We start from the raw sequence: 20,821 nt of genomic DNA on the forward strand, positions 1-20,821 counted from the left end.
GTACTGTAAAAATAACGTTTTACACACATTTAGCCTTAGCCTTTATGAAACATGTTTAGATTCTAAACACATTCTAAACATGTAGTCTGTATCCAACTCAACATATCAGTGACTTGTTGATTGTTAAACATGTGGAGCAATTTAAGACACGTTTAGGTTTTAAACGTGTTTAATTTGCCACGTGTGGAGCTCATGTGTGAAGCTTTTTTCCGCTACGTCACATTAAAATTGTATGCACGCAATGCTAAACACGTACCTAAACATGTTGACTGAACATAATAGTGACATGTTGACGGCTAAACACGTTTTTAGGTTTTAAACACGCTAAACATGTAACTACGTGTTTAAAAGCTCCACACTGTTTTTACAATGTTATATAAGCCTATTGTATGTAGATAAGTTTTCAAATCGTCTAACTACAGCAACATTTATAATATCGAATTATTATATTAATATGATGCATACTTAGCGACTGCCTTAACACATGTCTTATGGCTTAACGACAGGAAACTGAGCTCGCCTTGCCAAGATAGGAACTCATAACAGTCATTTGATCTTATGTCTGGCTGCGACAAATACCAACAGTGCTGTACATTATTCTCCAACAGCGCGCAGTCTGTCGCAGGCGTGAAACAGATCGTTTCGCAGCCACAGATACCTACCATTGATCTTCGGAGCTCAGCATCCTTTTGTTAGATTGCCTTGTTAATTATATAAGCCTATTTTCATTCAAATGATTAGATTCCCTTACAATACGCTAACAATGCCTCATTAGGCCTCGAAACTTTAAGTTGAAATTTGTGTTGATTATAAATAATCCTATTTTGGAAACGTTTCTTTTCGAGGTTTTCCGGTAAATTTGTATTTTCAGGTTTTTGAAATACTACTTGAGCTTGTATTTGCAGACTAACATAAAAAAAGACAATGAATACAGACTTGGGGCAAGTCTAGAATGCTGTAATCATTAAAGATGTTAAAGAAAGTCAATCACTTTCGTAGGAAAAAAAAATGCAAAAAAAATAATGTTTTCACCTATAAAAAGACAAAAGCAACGGTTACATTTAACAAAAACCCAATTGGCTGGCAGCCAATTTGACTATTGTTTGCTTTAAATCTTAGTTTTTTAAGGTAATTTTTTTTTTCGATCCTTATTTTTGGTAAAAGTAAATAACTATTATAATGTAAAATTTCATATTTTACAAAACTTATTTTTTCAGGGGGACAATACATCTTTAAGTTAATTAGGCCTTTAATTAAATATGTTAATTAATGCAGCAATGATGAATAGCGATCAAACGCTCATCACGATGTCGTGTGGTTGTAACAGTTTTATTGTGTTACAAACGGAAGACTTCTTCATTAAGATGTTATTCATGAATTTCAATTTACGTCATAAAATCAGTATAATCCGTTTTATTAAACAGGGATTCTGCTTTCTGAAATGTCTATTTCTATTAATATTTCCATTGGAGAATGGCACAATATAGTCTTAGTTTTAACAGGGAGATATACATTTACAAGATAAACAAATATTTTATTAGAGAATTAGAATTGAATTGTTAAAGATGAATAACAGCTCCCTGGCTTGAATTGAAAACTGACTGCAATGTTTCACGTGTACCTCAATCTACATATAAACATGTTAGATTTGTACTGTTTAAGCAATTTTTTTATATCATGTTTTTACTATAAATGTTTTGTTAATTTTGTTCTGACGGTCTTGTGTTATTGAAATCATGATTTTCAACAATGAATGAATGAAAATGAATGAATTATGATTATGTAACAAAGTTAATAATTAATATGTAACTTTGGTTGATCATATCAACGGCGATAGAAACACTAGAGCGAACTTAGCTTTGTCTAAACTAGACAAAAAAATTTTGATCTCCTCAAATATGGTAGTGATATGCCCAAATATGGTGTAGTGATCATTATGTCCATATGGTCACATCATATTTTTAAACACAAATATTGATAGTGTAGATTGAGCGTTACTCTTTGGGTCTATCTTATTTCCGAAACATGACACATATTAGAACAATTATTGCTTTGTAATGTTTTCCTTTTATGCTTTGTGTAAATAAACAATTGAAGACTTAATTGTATGTATTTCTTTGTTTAAATAATTCTATAGTGTGTGCATTTGATAAGAAACATATTTTTCCTGTTGAGAAGATAGGTTAGTCTATACTGAAATGGTCAACAAACATTATTGATCCTCTGTGTTTTTTTTAAACGTCGCCTTTTTCCATTTGAAGGGCAGTGGCACGTGCTAGGTATATTTGAAATTAATAATCCTAACGTCGCATAACATCTGGCCAGTGTTTTTCCTGGTCTGGTAGATCTTACGGGTTATTGGTATTTAAGTATTCACTGATCGTGAAGTTTATCGGTTTTTTATGATTACAAAATTGTAAAAAGTGTGGAAAAATGGAATAAAAGTAGAGGTACCCGCATGAGGAGATCGAGAATGATTGATTTATTAGCCTGTGTTCATCATGATAGACTTGCTTTTGCAGTTGCAGCTCCTAACAAACTGTGGAACAATCTTCCTGGTCCTATTAAAAATGCATCCTCTATCATAGTTTTCAAAACACTTTTAAAAACCCATCTTTTTTCTTTTTAATTTCGTTCTGTTTTTTTCTCTCAGTGTTTTGGGACAATCTTTTGATTGTACAAACGCTATATAAATCGAACAACATAACATAACATAACTTTCCCCAAAAGTTATTTCGAGGCTTTTCGATGTTTTTCTGAAATACAAGCTCAAGTAGTATACTTATGAAACGCCATATGTGCCAAAATATTTATCTTTTTACTAGTATTAAGTCAAAACTCCGCCTGGAACCCAGACTGATCATTCGATGACAATCGACTTTTTCCGATTCGAGAAACGGTCGTGAGTGAGTGACTAGGATTGAACCATGGGAAGTTAGACCTGTGACAGGATTGAACCATTGACTTCGGGATAGGGCAAGCCCCGATGAACGATTAGAATACCCATGTCTTAATTAAAACATACATTCCATGATGCATTTCCATTTATAAGGTTGGAATATAGAATAGTTAGAATTATAAGGTAAATGATGGGAGTGCTTTTTTATTTTCCATTTTTTCTACATCGAGGATTAATGTGACAGCATTGTTTAGTTAGCTTCTGCAGTGTAATATTGTTTCTACATCATTCTCATTGAATAAGTTGCATTTATTGTGTGATATTCTCGTGATAGGTAAGCCTACTAACAGCATACCATTGACACTTCAGCGATCGGATTAATCTAAAATGTATGCTAACGTCTGTCTTACGAGACGTATACCTAGACCCACTATTTTCGTTTATATTATATTTAACTTAAGATAATATTGTCCTCCCACCTTCTGAGGAAAAAAATGTTTTTGTTGAATAGGCCTACGCCATTTTAATGTCGCATAACAGTTTTTCACTTCCACCAAAAGTTATTTAAAAAAATGTATTTACCTGAAAAATTGGAACTGGAAGTCCAATGGGTTTTTGGTGGAATCATAAACCTATTATAATATTATATTTTGCTGCTACTTTTTTTTCCTACGGAAGTGATTAACTTTATGAGACTGCAGGCCTTTTTTCAATGATCTTCATAGTTCATGTTTTTGCCGGGGATATACATCTTCGACTAACTTAGTGAATGCATATTTTCTCTTTGTGATGCAAGAGGGGGTGCGGGTGGTTTGATTAAAAACTGTTCAGTCTACCTACATCCAATAATTATTGTATTAATATAGTCCTACCCTTTCAAGAACGATAAATTACTAGACCTCTAATGAAATCCCTGCTTTGGGACACACTGCTATCAGGATTGAAAAACAAATAGGAAATGTATAATAATAATTCAGAGGACTTCCATGTGTTGTGTCCAAAATGGGTTCATACTGATATTATAATATAATAGTAATAGTCAGTAGGCCTATATTTTGATTATCACAATATGATTTTTTGGAAATAAATCTTCCCCCAATTTAAAATGGAATAGCCCATATAATACAATATCACCACATGACAATGAGCACACGCGACGAAACGAATACAGTATTCATAGTGTGAACGCGGAAGATTAGTGTTGGTACGACGTACGTGTATTACCAAATTGCGTCCTGGTAATACTGTACCTTTTAGGATGGCTGAATCCATTCACAGTAGTGACACTTTGACGCTAAAGTATCTGCTTGAAAGCCAGAGCCTGCTAAACAACCAGCCTCCTCTCTGTGAAGGTAAGTCGAGTGCACTGTACATGTATAAAATTGCAGCAAAAACAAGCTAGCATAGCCTAATCTCTCTCTGTATTATTGAAGGTTGAAAAGTGTGTTGACCGTAGAAGTTAGTGACGTCACAGTGTCAATTGGTAGTCGGGTTGTTTTGCTACTATAATATGTTATGATGAGTGAATATTATTTGTAAGAATTGTAGATAATGATTGCGGGGTTGTTGACATACGAATATATTGTCAGAGGAGTATTATTAGGTATATTTTTCATTGTATTGCATGTGAAGGTATTTATGCCATGGTATATCAAATCGGAGTTGTAAAATACAACTCCCTGAACAAATCACATGAAAAATATGACTATTCGATAAATGACTTTGCATATAATTTGTTATTAAGTTCAAACACAAATAGATACATAATATAGTATGTATTGTACTCTGCAAGTTATACCCGCGTATTTGAATGATGACGAGCCTATTTCCTTGGTAACTAAATCTATCGTGAAATTCACTGTATATAATGTACATCGTAAGATAATTCTCTAAGATGGTACTTGTTTGTAGCTAATTACAAAGCAACGAGCAACGATATATTTTTTACGACAAAACAGATTAAAAAAAAAACAAGACTGAAAGGCATTATGTTTATTCATCAGGAATTCATTATTCAGGAATTTCATAATGAAATTTATTTATCGATATGTACCGTAATCGATAAAGTATTGTATATTTGTATCATATTATTTCCGACCACATTTACATAAATGAGTGTTATTATGTGTTGATACCAAGGTTGGTTGATGTTGCTTGGTAGGTGGTTGCGGCGCTTGATAAGCCAGTCAGTATGAGTTTAGTGCATGGCTAGGCCTACAGTCTGAGAGTAGAACCACTCATATGGGATGTCCCAATTCAGGAGACTCTTGCTTGTGCAAGATAGGAAAACTAGAACAACAAATATACAGATATAAAAATATACGAACGGACCGGAGGGGAAATATTTGTAACGAGCTAACCGCTATTCAGAAGACACGGGGGAAACTTGGTTGGGTCCCGAACCCCATGTCCCTTTAATAAATAGTGGTTGTCCCTACGCTGTGTATCTATTATTATAAGGTGGCTAATCTTTCCCGACGGTGCGAGAGAAAGTGTGGGCATTGGGGAACCATGTTTTTGGGATGATATTACGGTAATATACAGCCTGATAACGACAATGATACTTACAGGGTGAGAATAGGAAGTGCTAATTAGAGGGAATACGATGACCTTGGTAAAATACAGAGAAAGTAAGTAAGTTATTCCAAGAAAACTGTCAGATCTGTTCATATGTGTAGAGGTGTGGTAAATTTACTTTAGAAAAAGAAAACATTGACATAAATTAATAATTATTATATGTAGGCTACATTTGATCAACAGGTTTTAGGAAGATCTATTTCATAAATATCTATTTCATAAATATCTGTAAATAAATATAATAACTGTATTATCACGGTTCTAAACTAATTTTATGAATATACACTTTGACCTTTGTGTTATCAACTTGTATAGGGCCTAAAGGTTATTTTTTATCTACCTTTTTCATATCAAAACTGTATTTTGTGAAAGTCAAGGCGCAATCGCGGATCAAGGATTAATTATTAATTCGTGCATTGTATTTAGTAATTACTGCAGTGTTATATATATTAGTTAGCTTCGGGAAATAATTAGCTAAAGGACATATCGATGTAATTACTCTATCCATTTCTTATATGAGGTTTAACTTGTTTACGATCTGTGTCAGTAGAGATTGGACAAGGTTGATTTTAGAGAACAATCTAACAAAAATCAAGTTCTCGAAATCCAGTATAACCGCCGTCTAAAAAAGATGATTGCATGAAACTTGTTTATTGAAAACAAGTCCGTGAATCATGGCTAATTTGGCAAAAAAAAAACATTGGCTAATAAAACTGTATATTTTGGCGGTCAAATTGTATTTAAAGATGACAGCCACTTATGTTTTAGGCTCTGGAAGTGATTTTAGGCGTCAGTAATTGAGAACTAACTTCATCATAAAACGTGTGCCACTGAAAACATAGCAGAGAGACGGTGCCGAACTAGGGGCAATATAATGTTTCATTTATGATGGCCATCCATTATGACGTATGGCTTCCAATAATAAATGACTATGTATAGAAATATTTGTATACCTCCCTGGTTAATGATCGTCCCTAAATAACACTGTATCCGTATGCGTCACTCTTGCCCAAGCCCAGCAGTAGCCAGGCCAGTGTATTCTCGTCACCAAAACAGTGGTTGGATTTGTGTCGAGCTATTTACTCGACAAAATCAACAGAGAAAGTGTATGGCCCTGCTAAAATATTGTTTTCGGCCGAATAACTGTCGTTAAAAACAAGATGGCATATATACAGTATACTTACCGTATATACAAATTTGAGATTTTAACAACTGAACTGTTAGGGCCAACAGTTGTTATAGAGATCATCATAAGTTTGCTTGTGCAGTTTGTCCTTTGAAAAAAAAAATGTTTATATTATATGGTATTTATCAGTCCAATATGTCAACTTTTTTACGTAATAATAAATCAACAATTGAACGTACAACTAAATGAATTATATAACGTGAAAAGTATGCACAATGAAACCATAAAACGTCACCAATTTATACGGTATGTCATTTGTACGCGCGCGCCCACATTGCGTTATCATGCACTCGATGGAGCAGAAGGGATAGAACAATAACAAAGCTTTGGAAAAGTAGCAAATTATCAACCGATCTATAATTTGTAAGGACAAATTCTGTATTGCCGAATAACCTGTCCTTCACATTCACAGCCGTCATAGGCCATGTCTAACCAAGGCAGAATGTGCTTTTGTGACTGTATGTAATTACTGCAGGCCTACAGCATTTGCATGCGCATATAATGAGAAAGTACAGAGAAGGATGTCATGAAAGTTCATTAGACTTCATCACCCCCGCCCCCCCCCCCCAACATCCCAAACATCTCAAACAAGCCCTCTCCCCACTGTCGAGTTTGTGATAACAACAGCGTGTACAACAGCGCTCGCCAAGTGGTGTCGTGGTAATGGTGTATAAATTAATATTTTTGTTAATTTTAATTAATGTGTAAAGGGTTTAAATTTCAAATTTACGTACAAAATAAAAATATAATAACACATGTAAAAAAAACGGGTTGCATATTCACTTGCCACTTTTTTTCACGCTGCTGCTCTAGCCCGCTACGTCACACGAGATGACTCATTTATTAGATGAAATCAAGCAGCAGTTATAGTACTACACTTTGACATTTTTGTTTAAATGGAAACTCGACTATAATTTATAGGTACCAACTGTATTTCTGGTATTTATGAGTCCCATGACAATACTGTATTTTGCTGTCAGATAATCATTGAATAATCAAAACAGTCCAGGAAAGTTTTTGTTTGTAATATGATACTTCACACTTGAAGTATCTAACTTGACCTTAGCAATAAAATAAACTAAATTGAGTCTGTTTCATATCAAAGTTATTCACTTCTGTAACAAAATTCACATTATAAAAAGAGAAAAGAAACGTTTAATTATAACTCAAACACCATTGTCTGAGAGACAATTGAAGTATTTTTTGCTTCTAATTACATTTTTTCAGGTAAAATAACTATTATGTGACAATAAAATGACAAATTCAAAAACAAATTTGAAATAAAAAATATTTTTCAGAGGGGCAATAATATCTTTAAAACTGTTACGTCAATAAGCAAGCAGCGTTTTTTGTAAGAAATATTTCTTGTTTAAATTATCTATCAACACGTTTGTTATATGTGCCGGTATACTTCCGGAATCAGACGGCAGTCGTAAATTTACATAAATTGTTATGATGACGTTAATCCTCTGCGCGCACTCTCTCTCTCTCTCTCCGAGGATTGTATTTAGTTGTAATTCCCCAATTTACGATATCAATAAATTCAACCGAATAATTTATGATATCGGATTTTGAAAACCAAATAATGCTAATCTTTGTATATATTCTACGTTGTTACAACAACAAGACAATTGTTAATACAGAAAAAATAATCAAATTCGCAATACTTTTATTTACACTGTGCTAAAAATACTGGATAATTTATTTGGATAAGTCGTTGGCTCTTCTATAGCTCTGCCTACACTATCAAACTTAATGTGATATATGGACATGGTGATGTCATATCACTACCATATTTGGGTATATTACTACCGTATTTGGGTATATGACTGCCGTATTTGGGTATATCACTACCGTATTTGGATACATCACACTTTTTTTCTTCAAACTATAATCATCGTCAATTATTCCTTATAGGTTTTCATTTATTTGTTTTGACAAAAAAAAAACAACAAAGACAGATCAGGAAAAATAGAAGCCACTATTAGTGCGTCAGCAATTCCTTCAAATAGTATTTTTTTAAATAAAATAAAATTAGCTATTTATTTATTTAATTTTATTTACATTACAATAAGATCCAATTAGGCCTACAGTATGATAATACAAAATTAAAATTCAGGTAAAATATAACGATCAAGGGAACCGGACCTATATTTCCATGCTAAAAATAAGAATCATGAAAACGTATCCGTGGTTTTAAATCCAATTAAAGTTACTGTCTACGTCTACACTATCAAACTAGTTTGACAAAAAAAGCTGGATGTGCCCAAATATGGTAGTGGTATTTCCAGATATGGTAGTGTCCATATATGGGCAAATCACGTTTTTTTTTGTCACATAAAGTTTGATAGTGTAGACACAGCTTTAATGTAGGCCTATGAGTAGGAAACAATAGCACGAAAACGGACATATAGATCTACTAAAAGAGTCACAGAGTGGCAACCAAGAATGAGAAGAAGACGAGGAAGGAAAAAAAGAACAGAGAGATGACATCAAGATATCTGAGAACTTTGAACTGGTCAATAGCTTACAAGGAAATGAAAAATGCTCGATGAGGGAAACAACCAAAGATGTATTAGAATTAAGTTGATACATTTTCAACAGATAAAATTAACAACAGAGTCTGCTAAAATAAAAGAGATAACAAATGAAATATCTTGGGTACAAAATTAGGAAAAGGAGAATTAATTACAACTGCTGCCATTATGGGGGAAAGTAGAAGGAACAAGAAGTTGTAGTCTTCGACGTTTGGGATATCTCTCTACAATCAAAGAAACACTCAGCTCACCAACAACAATTTCATTCAAACTGCATAACAGGGAACTATGGAGAAGCTCTTCAAATCATTGACAGATGCTGCAGTCCTAGACAGTAGAAAAGTTCACATCCATTTTGATTAGCCATAACTGTTTTCTGTGTCTTTTATGTGTTAACTTTGGGATTGTTACATTATAACAGACCCCACAGAATAACTATGCTATAATAATAAAAAAAGAAATAAATGTTATTTTGAATTGAGTTAGTTGAACGTTTATACGATAATCTATAATTATAATGAAGTTAAATTAATTGGTTGATTGAACGTTGTACCGTAATAAACAATAGTTGTTTTTGATAATAATAAAAAAATAACTTATTTCTACTTTAGTAGTAACAAAACAAAAGATTTCATATGCGTTTGTTTAACTTTCAGAAACGAATCCAGACAAAGCAGAGAAATGTGACGACTTCAACCAAGATGTCTGGGTTGGGCCAAACGGCGTGTCTGCAGATATGGCTGCGGCATTCCTGGGCCCAACTCTCTGGGATCGCACTTTACCCTACAACGATCTGAAACTGGAATATATGGACATGAACAAATTTCTTCTTGAGAACGGAATTCCGAATTTTTCCGATGCGGAACTAACGGAAAATATCAACTCATCACCACCACGAATGGAAGAGAGCCCACAGTTAAATCAGCGTGATCAGATCTCACCATTTCAACTGACAGATGCGTCACAAGTGAATTTGAATGATTCAAATGATGCCACCGCGAATTCTTTCCAACCAGTAGAAGATAGTAAGTTACAGAGATTATCAATTAGGCTTTTCAATTTAAATATAATAACACTGTGAGTGTAAATATAATGCTCCATCTTTTCCCTAAAAACAATTATGTTATGTCGAGTCGAGTGAACGAGCGGTTAAGGCAGTGGTCCCGCAAAACCGTAGCCATTAAGCGTGGTTCCCACTAGCGACGCAACACAAGGACGTAACACAACTCAAGTGAATTGACCAATCACAAGCGATGGCTTATTCGCTTGTGATTGCTAACTGTCTATAACTTCGCTTGTCATTGGTTAAAACGCTTGCGTTGCGTTTACGTCCTTGCGTTACGTTCTAGTGGGAACCAAGCTTACAGTCGGCACAGGTCCAAGCCTCTCGTTGAAATATAAAGATATATAACACGTCTTCTGGAGGTGCAGTGTACAGACACTGGCTTATGCGCAATTAACGAACATCTAGTGTATCGTCAGAAAGCATTGGTGTTGCTCCTGTCATGGAAAAGAGTTAGCTTATTACTCCATGTATGTGTACTGGTACGTGTACTGGTCCATCTCAACCCCTGTCGCTCGTTATAGTAGGCCTAGCTATCTGTTGTACACATTAATTAATTAATTAATTAATTAATTAATTAATTAATTATAGGTATTACTAATGGTTATCTGCATCTAAGCTATTGTGATTTTCAAGAAAATAATAATAATTTTCTTTATCTTAGCCTCCGCCGTCAATGGTAGCTCTTCTTCACCCTCCACTTCACAGTCACCACTGAACGTCGACGTTAACTTCGAACCAGTAGCAACGGAAATAGCATTGGCAACGGTACCGGGTCAACAGACATTTGACCCCAAGACTGCAAATTTTAATGATGATGAACTGAAGCCTCAACCGATGATCAAGAAATCTAAAAAAATAATCGTTCCAGACGAGCAAAAAGATGACAAATATTGGGAGAAAAGAAAAAAAAATAATACGGCAGCTAAGCGGTCACGTGATGCCCGGCGAATCAAAGAAAACCAAATTGCCATTCGCGCAGGATATCTTCAAAAAGAAAGTAACGCGTACAAAAGTGAAATTCAAAAGTTAAAGAAAGAAAATGCGAACTTGAAAAAACTTGTCGAAAAATATGAACGACAAATGAAATTGTTTAATACTCAGTAGATATAGAATTTTATTTGTATTATAAAAGATAATCTATTATGATAAATGGTTTGTACAAATTCAACAAGTTGGCGTTTCGTGGACGGTTCAATAATGTGTAGAGTATCATAGGCAAATCATGGAGGTATCTCCATGGGCAAATCATGTGATACGCTGTCACATTATGTAACACATGTATCATAGGCCATAAGCCACATGTGATGCATATGTTTCACAGGATTTGCCTATGATAGACAATTAATGTGAGGAGATACAGGACAGATAATCGGGTCGTTTCGTCCCGTTGTCCTGACAGTAGTTGTACTGTGTTGGGTCCGAGGGTTTTGCCGGTCGGTCGGTTCGAACTTTATTGGATGTCGTCGTGTATTCACTGTGTTCGCTGGCCGTATTCTGTTCGCTTTGGGCACGGTGTCGTAAATGAACACATTATTTTACGTTTCGTAATATATGTGTTCACTTAAATAATTCTTATGACACCAGTAGTTTGCTAAGATTTGTAATTTGAAAAATAAAGGCCAGTACACTACTGTTATATACGCGATGGTTGGTCTAGAAATACGCAATTTTTCTGTGAGAAACCGATTCTGTTTCATGTAATTATGTTAAATACAGCCTTTCATGTGACATTGTTCATATCCTTCACGATTGCTGATGCCTACTCTCATGTCTCCACTCTTCGAAATAGCCTATGGTACGCTCCTAGACAAAGAGCGAGAATCGTAGGAGAGAAAGATTATGTTTTGTAAAAACACAACAGTCATTTTAGGTATGACGTATTCCGCCTACATATTCCGACATCTCTAAATCCGCTTCTTGTAATGAAGTGATCTTCTTATAATCTTTTCATGTATATTTTTTAGGTTCAAAGTTTACACGTTGAGTAGAATGTAAAGCCATATTCGTCGACGATTACTCTTGGGATTGATTGCGATGTTTTCTATGGCCAATGTGTCTAGGTAAATTTTATTGAAAAATTCGAAATTTTGCAATTTTTAAAAAAAGTTACGTCTGTAATTTTTATTGTTCCCCTGTTTTATAATTCTATTGTCGAATTATGCCATTTTACTGTATATTGTATAGGCTTATTGCTGCTTTATGTTCAATGGTATACTTTTACTTCTTTTTATAAATGGGGCTTTTCAATAATATTGTAAGACGTGTCGTAGAAATGGAGTTGATACTATACCGTTCGCGCATGCTGTGCTTACAACCCGATATTGTGATAACTTCAGCGACTCGCGCCAAATTTCGCTTCTGAATTATGCACTAAGCCGCATTATGCATTACGCTATCAAACTAGTTTGACAAAAAAGTGTGATGTGCCCAAATATGGTAGCGATATGTCCAAATATGGTAGTGTCATATTTTTTTTGTCGCATAAAGTGTGAAGACAGAGCTTAACTCTTCGTAACTAATGTAACCTATGATACTAAAACAAATATTGATATGACAAAAAAAGTTTTGTATCACCATAATTATTCATTTCAGTAGGATTATGACGTATGCAACATTATGTAAGCGAGGTCTCTAGAAATTCGACTTCTTTTAATTAATGTAAACTAGGCCAAGATCGCTCGTTATTCTTGACAAGAATGAAGCCACATTTTAATGACATGATATCCTATTTATATAAATCGTCAACATGTCAATTTTGTCGAAAATAATAATTACCGTAGGCCTATCTATTGCTATACTATCGGATACGCACACAACTCAATTTAGGTGACTGCACCACCCCATCTCACGCCCACCCAAATCACCTCATATTGGTTTTAAAAGGTAAATAATAATAGGTGAATTCAAAAAAAGAAGTCAACGTCGAATAAAATATTCAACCCCCAAATATTGATGGTAAAAGTTAGGCCTAAACATTCTTGCTCGTTGCGTCCGTCCTCGTCTAATTACAACCAGGATAGGCTGGTATATTTTCTGTTCTCATAACAAGGATTGGGATTCACCTTACCATGAGTATGGTTATAACCATTCCAGGTGGTTGTGGTGTGACCGGCATTTCCTGTATTTCATGTATGCTATAGGTGTTGTTCCGGAAGCGGATACTTTATGGATATCACCAATGAATTATTCATGTTTTATTTTGTGACGTTTCATAAGTCCTCAACTCATGTACGAAACAAATGTATTGCGTTCCGAAAGCCCGTGAAATTTAATAGGTTGGATCTTTACGTCAGTTACTGCAGAATTTGAGAACAAGCAATAGAAAATAAGACTAAACCAGAACAATTGTGTGTAATATGTCACAAACGGAACACGTAGAAAGAGATACAATATAAAATTATAATGTTCAATACAACTATAGTAGTCGCAAAATATAAAATTTTTGTACTATTATAAATCAGATTTGTATTCAATTTGATCAATGAAAGATGTGTAAAAATTAAGATTGTCAAAATTATTTTCAACAGTTAAAATTTGTAATCCTTTGAAGAAAAGAATTAAAAAGTTATATTTTAAAATTATTTTTGAAATGCTTATTTATTGTAAATTTATCGTTAAAATCAATTATGATTATGAATGACCGAATACACCGTCATTATGGTGTATTTAAAAAAAAGGTGTATTAACGTCCAAATGCAATTGTTGTAGGCCTATTCGATTGTGGAACTTTCGTAGTCAACAGTCATAAAGATTCGTTGTTATGGTAATGGTAAATTGTGAACGGGTTGTGCTCAACAGAAAATCATTCGAATAGAAAGCGTTAAACAATGTTTTTTCGTTAAGAACAATCTCAACGCTCAAAATGCTTCGTTAGATAGGCCCACTAAACAGGCGTAGGACAGAAACCAAAGACTAACCAGCTAATCTTAAGACTGATAATTAGTAATGGAAACACAATCGTCTTCTTTGTTCGTTTCAGGCAATCAACGATAAATTCATAGGTTATACATCATGACACCGTATGGTAATGTTAGTTATAATGAGTGGCTATTAAACCATAGGTCCATAAAATAAGCTCACTCTCAATATAGAACATAGTAAGCTTAAATCTTTCGACACGAGCTTTACACCGGTGTTACCAGACATTCTTTGACAAGACGGCAGAGTGCGTCTGAATCGGCATCACTTCATCATGATTCCCTTGGGGATCGAGAACAGTTAAAGGTCTGTTGAGGAGGAGGACTGACATATTTTGAACTATCTATATCCCAGGACCTCTTTCGAAACTTACGCCTATATGTCGTACAATGGTCATTGAAATGGACATTATCATTTGAAACAAACATTTAAGCGGCCTTTGTTTAATACCCAACTCTCTGCAAAATTGTATTCAGTAAGATTCCGTAAAACGGCGTCACATTTTACAATTGCACGTTAGGATGTATCTTTAATATTCTATAAGTTCGTCGTTTATCTAAAATAGTTTTAGTAGGCCTACGTTGAAATACCCCTAGAAGTAATATTGTTGATACTGAGGTTTTAAGCACATAAAACAGTCATCATGCTTAAGCACGTATTTTTATCTAGGGCAACTTCGCTCGTAATTTTTTAGTAAATACATAATACGACTATTTCAGGATACTCGACGAGAATTAATAGACCGAATCGAATTTTTTGTAAAGTTATTATGTGAATATGGGGTGTGTAGAAAGCGACGACCTCGAATTGGACGACCCTAACGACCCGGGCGACCTCGAATTGAACGACCTCGAATTGAACGACCCATAACACGAAACCGACGACCCCTATAGCCTAGCCTAGCCTAGGCCTAAGTGTGGTATAACATCCCAAAGCCGAACATAGCCAAAGATCTTTAAACTATACCTTATTTTATAATACTCGCAAGCAAGCAATTGATTGAAAAAATACAGAAATATCGCCATTTGATACTGATTGTGTCGACACGAACAAACGAAAAGATATGGAACGCCAAGAGTGCATCATTAAAACTGCATTCGACATTTTAAAAATAAATTAAAAAGAAATAAATATTATACAATACATGGTTAAACCATGGACGTATAATTACATCTCCTCGTCTTCTTATAACGAACACTATAGGCCTACCAAGCAGAGTAACATGTGCATGGGGGGATATGACCGGTTGGGCCGCCGACAAGTTGAGCCGCCGGTAATTTCTATGAAACGGCCAGTGCGTCTTTTACGACATTTCGCGTAGTGATAGAGTGGTCTCCTAGTAGGCCCTACATAAGTTCATGGTCTTTAAGTTTATTGTGTCATGAAAATAAATAATAATTACATACTACAATTTTGTTGGTTTGAAACAGCAAAGGAAAGTAGTCATATTTAATAATTTAATTGTTTTTAATCTTTCAAGGTAAAAATGCAGTGCACTCCATAATATTTTTCTCGCGTGTATGCCTACCACGTAAAATCACGTTGTCTCTCAGGACTAATACTAGAGTATTGATATTCTTCGAATGAGGTTAAATAATTATTATTTTTTATTTACTATCTTTTAATATCATATGTTATTGAATTTTACAATGTTAATACACAAAATATTTTACTAAAAAACGGTGATTTTATGCAATTATTTTACTTCAACTGCCGCCTGAGGGGGCAACATGTTTACGTCATTTTTGGCTAAAAACGATCATTTTCGGTCATGTTTTAGGCCTTATATTTTGGAATCTACAAGTCAGATATTCATAATTATTTCTCTTTAATTATAATATTTAATAATATATACTAAAAACCGTGATATATAAACTTTGGAATATACATCGTTATATCTAATAATTAATATAAATAGAACTTCTATTAAATAGAAACGAGCACCGGCGAAAGTAAGCATTTGGCGTTTCATAGAAAATAACGTTTTTCTGGCGGCGCCTCAACTTGTCGGCGGCTCAACTTGGCCTAATCCTGCATGGGGGAGGGCCATAAGAAAGCTTTACATTTCACACATGCATTGTATACGGTCAAACCATGGAGGTATAAAAATATTTTTATACCTCCATGGTCAAACCATGGAGTACCTGGTCAAACCTTACCTGCCGCTGAAAAAGGGGCCTGGTTTGCCATGTTTATGATATTTCGTGTGCTAATCGAGTCGAATGCAGTTTTAATGATGCACTCTTGGCGTTCCATATCTGTTCGTTTGTTCGTGTCGAATTTGATACATTCAGTATCAAATGGCGATATTTCTGTATTTTTTCAATCAATTGCTTGCTTTGCGAGTATTATATAAGGTATGGTTTAAAGATCTTTGGTTATGTTCGGCTTCGGGATGTTATACCATACTTAGGCCTAGGCTAGGCTAGGCTATTATAGGGGTCGTCGGTTTCGTGTTATGGGTCGTCCAATTCTAGGTCGTCCAATTCGAGGTCGCCCGGGTCGTTGGGGTCGTCCAATTCGAGGTCGTCGCTTTCTACACACCCTGTGAATATGATTAAATTCGTTTCACTCTGAGAAAAATGAATTTTATTTATAAAACGGTTGGTCCGGTTTAAAAAAATCCGGTGCAGACATGTTCCTTGATTTCCTCATTGGATCTTACCGTCAATATCAAAATCTCTAAAATATTGTTGATATAAACTTTGCGGTACACCACGTATATTATTAGTTCAGAAAAGAACCGTTTCGATCATCAATATGCTTTGATCGTCCTCGGGAGTGAAAATATTTACCGGTTATTTTTTATCCAACCACCTTCCGCCCACTAAGAAGCAGTTTATAACACGTTTTTGTTTGCCTGCGTACAATATTAAATTATTTCAACAAAATATAGCTTTTGTGTTTGTGTTTTTTTCTGAAAGATCGAAAGCAATTATTGTCCACAGCAGGGTTCAACCAATTCCCGGACCCTTTCCTTACATCTCTCACAGACGGACTCCTCTTATTGATTTACCTTGATTTACCTTGATCTTGGACATCTAAAGCAATGCTTGTGTGTCCCTCCGGTATATTAGTCCAGGGGCTTATGTCATTTTGTAGGCTTTTGATGTTAATTGTCGGCACCAACTTTTTTCTGACTCAGAATTTTCCTCTGAACAAGAAAAACTTTGGTGCCATTTTTTTCGACCATGGCAAGTGGCCGCCATTTTGATTTTCAAGATGGCGGACTAACTTTAACAAAACTGATCATGTGTGGTATCATTGGAAAGGGAATACAATACTGATCATTTATTGCCATTACACCCATACCCCAAAATGCATAGCAACAAAGATAATCGCAATTACATTATGTCATGTGATCAAAATGAGGTCAAAGGTCAAATTTCGACCACTTATGAATACCATTGTGTTTGGTATCGACGGAAAGCTTTTTTTATACTTTAAACAGCTGTACATATAGTTTTTACATTTATCACACCATTTTCTAGAAATTTTAAATTTTGTCTATAAATAATAATTATAGCTAACAACTTATTTCAAGTTTAAAATAAGTGAGTTTATTACTGTAACGATATGTTAAGCCTTACAACCTATGTTTTTTCGACCAAATTTAAGGTCACAAACTACATTTTATGTAAAAATAAATACTATATGATCCTATTTTGATAACTTTTATCGTTTTTAAACTGTTCAAAATGTGAAAAATATGTTGATTCTAATAATTTAATCGGCCCGATGTAAATCCCACAAGGCATCGTGCGAGGATTGATATTTTCATGTTATGGATGCACGGCCAGTTTCGGTCGGCCATTATGAAAACAAATAAGAGAATCATAGACTTTTTATATGTAAATTGATAGACCGCAGCGTACAATTAACCAGCAGTCAACAATACCGCGCAAAAATATATATGTAGATAATTATGTTTGTGAACATGCTCAGAATGAATTTCTGACTGTTTAGATTGCTTGTGCATCATGCATCATTTCCCATGTCCGTAATATTGGGCCAAAATTCCGTAATAATTATGGACGTTCCCAACTTTGAAATAACAGTGTTAAACAGTGCCAGGTGCGGGCAAAAAATTTCTATTGATCATACATTCCAATAATTATCGATCTATAGTTTCCTCTATGTTTCATAATTTTTGGGATTTTATTTGTGTTACACGAGCTTGTTGAAAATAAGCACTTTCTTATCAGTGGGGGGATAGTTCAAATTACACAGTAAAATCTCTATTCTTTTGTACACAAATTTTGTAAATAGAGAGGCATTTTAAAAAGCTATGAAAAATAAATGGTGTGGTAAAAAATGTTAACAGATGACTAAATATATGTAATATAACTTGAATATTACATTTCTGGTATTTTTATTCAACTTAAGATTTTTATTTTCATGCTATAGCAAAAATTATCCACCGTATATCCACCATCTTTTTCACTTTCTAGGGAGTCAACAGACATTAGGTTAACTACGTAACTACTGAAAAAAAGTAATCCTGGTTTTTATGGAAGAATTTTGCAAAATTTTGTATTTGACCATATTAAGGGAAATTCATGTTTTTTCGTCTTGATTTCTTTTACAAATATTTGATTTAGGTACAATTAACCAAATATTATAATTAAAATTCATGCCTGTACCTGAGCTTTAATGCTTCAACTCCCTTTTTAAATGCAATATTTTATTATTTTTTTCTCTCAAAATTAGTCGACCAAACTCTCGCAACACCGACTTATTTTCTCTTGCCTGTTGTCGAGTCAACGTAACCAAAAATGGTTTCATTCAAAGATTATCCAAGCTTTTTAATTCAATTTCTATAAGGATAAAACTATCGATATTTTTTTTGACACTTTGTCCAAATTTAGGTCTAAAATTCTTAAATCGATTTAAGTTTGCCTTTTTGTATGTTTCATGTTTTGTATTTTTATGTGCTTTTAATTCTATATTTATATCTTAAGAGTTTTAAGGCATCCTGTAATTGGCAATTTTTCGCTGTTTGGATGTGAAATAAAATAAAATAAATAAAATAAAATTGCTTTTTTCTGCAAATTTCGATATTTTCTTTTCTGGAGTGTGGTTTAAGCAACACTGTTGTACAGTTTATAGTAGATAAATGAAATTTATTTTTGGAAATTGTGGTTTATTGACTTATTTAGCATTTTTCCAAAATATTTTTTATCTAACGTTTTTATTCCATAGTCGCGTAGTGTGTTACCGGCAGAAAAAATATGCGGTATACGATCAGTATTGCTGTTTGCTACTGTAGCCCGATATAGTTTAACAAAATTAAATTAATATGTGAAAACACTGACCCATCTACCGCCTCTGATTCAGAGGAAAGCGATGTTGAAATTTGACTACGTTAGCTAAGTGTACCCAATACACAATATTGAATGTCAGTTTGGACATGGTCACATCAGATATGGAAATGTTATTATCTTGAATTGAAAGATACTGTTATTATCTTGGTATATTTTATATATCCACTGGTAGTTCTGAAGTACTATTAGGGGCGGTAGCAGGACCATTTGAATAGGGTTGCCCAAGAATCCAGGGCTGTCGATTCTGAGCATATGCGCCACAGGCCCCCATGGTTAAATGACACCCCTAGCATGGTACTCTCGCACGTAAAATTCACGATAAATGGCAGCTCTAGTTCACTGCCGGAAATGACACTCGATATCGGGCTACAGTAGCAAACATCAATACTGATCGTATACCGCATATTTTTTCCGCCGGTAACACACTACGCGACTATGGAATAAAAACGTTAGATAAAAAATATTTTGGAAAAAATGCTGAATAAGTCAGTAAAACCACCACAATTTCCAAAAATAAATTTCATTTATCTACTATAAACTGTACAACAGTGTTACTTAAACCACGCTCCAGAAAGGAAAAAATCGAAATTTGCAGAAAGAAGCAATTTTAACACTGTTATTTCAAAGTTCGGAACGTCCATAATTATTACGGAATTTTGGTCCAATATTACGGGCATGGGAAATGAAGATATACAGTACCTTCGCATGATGCACAAGCATTCTACTAAACAGTCAGAAATTCATTCTGAGCATGTTCACAAACATAATTATCTACATAATATGTGCGCGGTATTGTTGACTGCTGGTCAATTGTACGCTGCAGTCTGTCAATTTACATATAGGCTCTTATATATGATGAAATGGGATCTAAATTTTAATTTATTGGCAAAAAACATTTAGTATGAAATTAAGGGTGTTGCAACACCCTGTGTCCGCCCCTGACTATACATGGTGGCATACTTTATAGGCTTCATTTATACAATACATCTGATAGTCATTTTGTATGTTAAATCCCCAAAACCTGCAATTGTTGTCGTTTTGTAAAAATAATGTATATATATATAATTTTAAAAACAATAAACCAGGTCATGTCTTGTCTTAAATGTACGTTCTAAAGTTAATTATGATTAAAAGATAACGGTAACGTACGAACATCGTACGCTTGCTATATGCTTATCATGACGTTTTCTCATTGCTGAAATAATTTTCTTTTCTTTTTTGGCAGAATCCGTTAATACAAATTGGGGCAGACCTGGTATTTTCGCCAAAAAGTTATGGTTCTCTTATTTGTTTTGACGATCGCCGACCGAAACT

The 20,821-nt window shown here is 34.3% G+C and overlaps 1 protein-coding gene across 1 annotated transcript; it reads left to right on the plus strand.

Annotated features, from left to right (window-relative positions):
* Positions 1 to 4,028: 4,028 nt before the first annotated feature.
* Positions 4,029 to 13,789, plus strand: LOC140049979 (thyrotroph embryonic factor-like). The gene is made up of 3 exons (XM_072094955.1): positions 4,029 to 4,251; positions 9,856 to 10,224; positions 10,927 to 13,789. The coding sequence occupies exons 1-3, from the start codon at positions 4,158 to 4,160 to the stop codon at positions 11,367 to 11,369; spliced, it is 906 nt and encodes a 301-aa protein (XP_071951056.1). The 5' UTR covers positions 4,029 to 4,157; the 3' UTR covers positions 11,370 to 13,789.
* The last annotated feature ends 7,032 nt before the right edge of the window (positions 13,790 to 20,821 follow it).

The sequence above is a fragment of the Antedon mediterranea genome, chromosome 5 (genome assembly GCF_964355755.1).
Source record: "Antedon mediterranea chromosome 5, ecAntMedi1.1, whole genome shotgun sequence".
NCBI lineage: Eukaryota > Metazoa > Echinodermata > Crinoidea > Comatulida > Antedonidae > Antedon > Antedon mediterranea.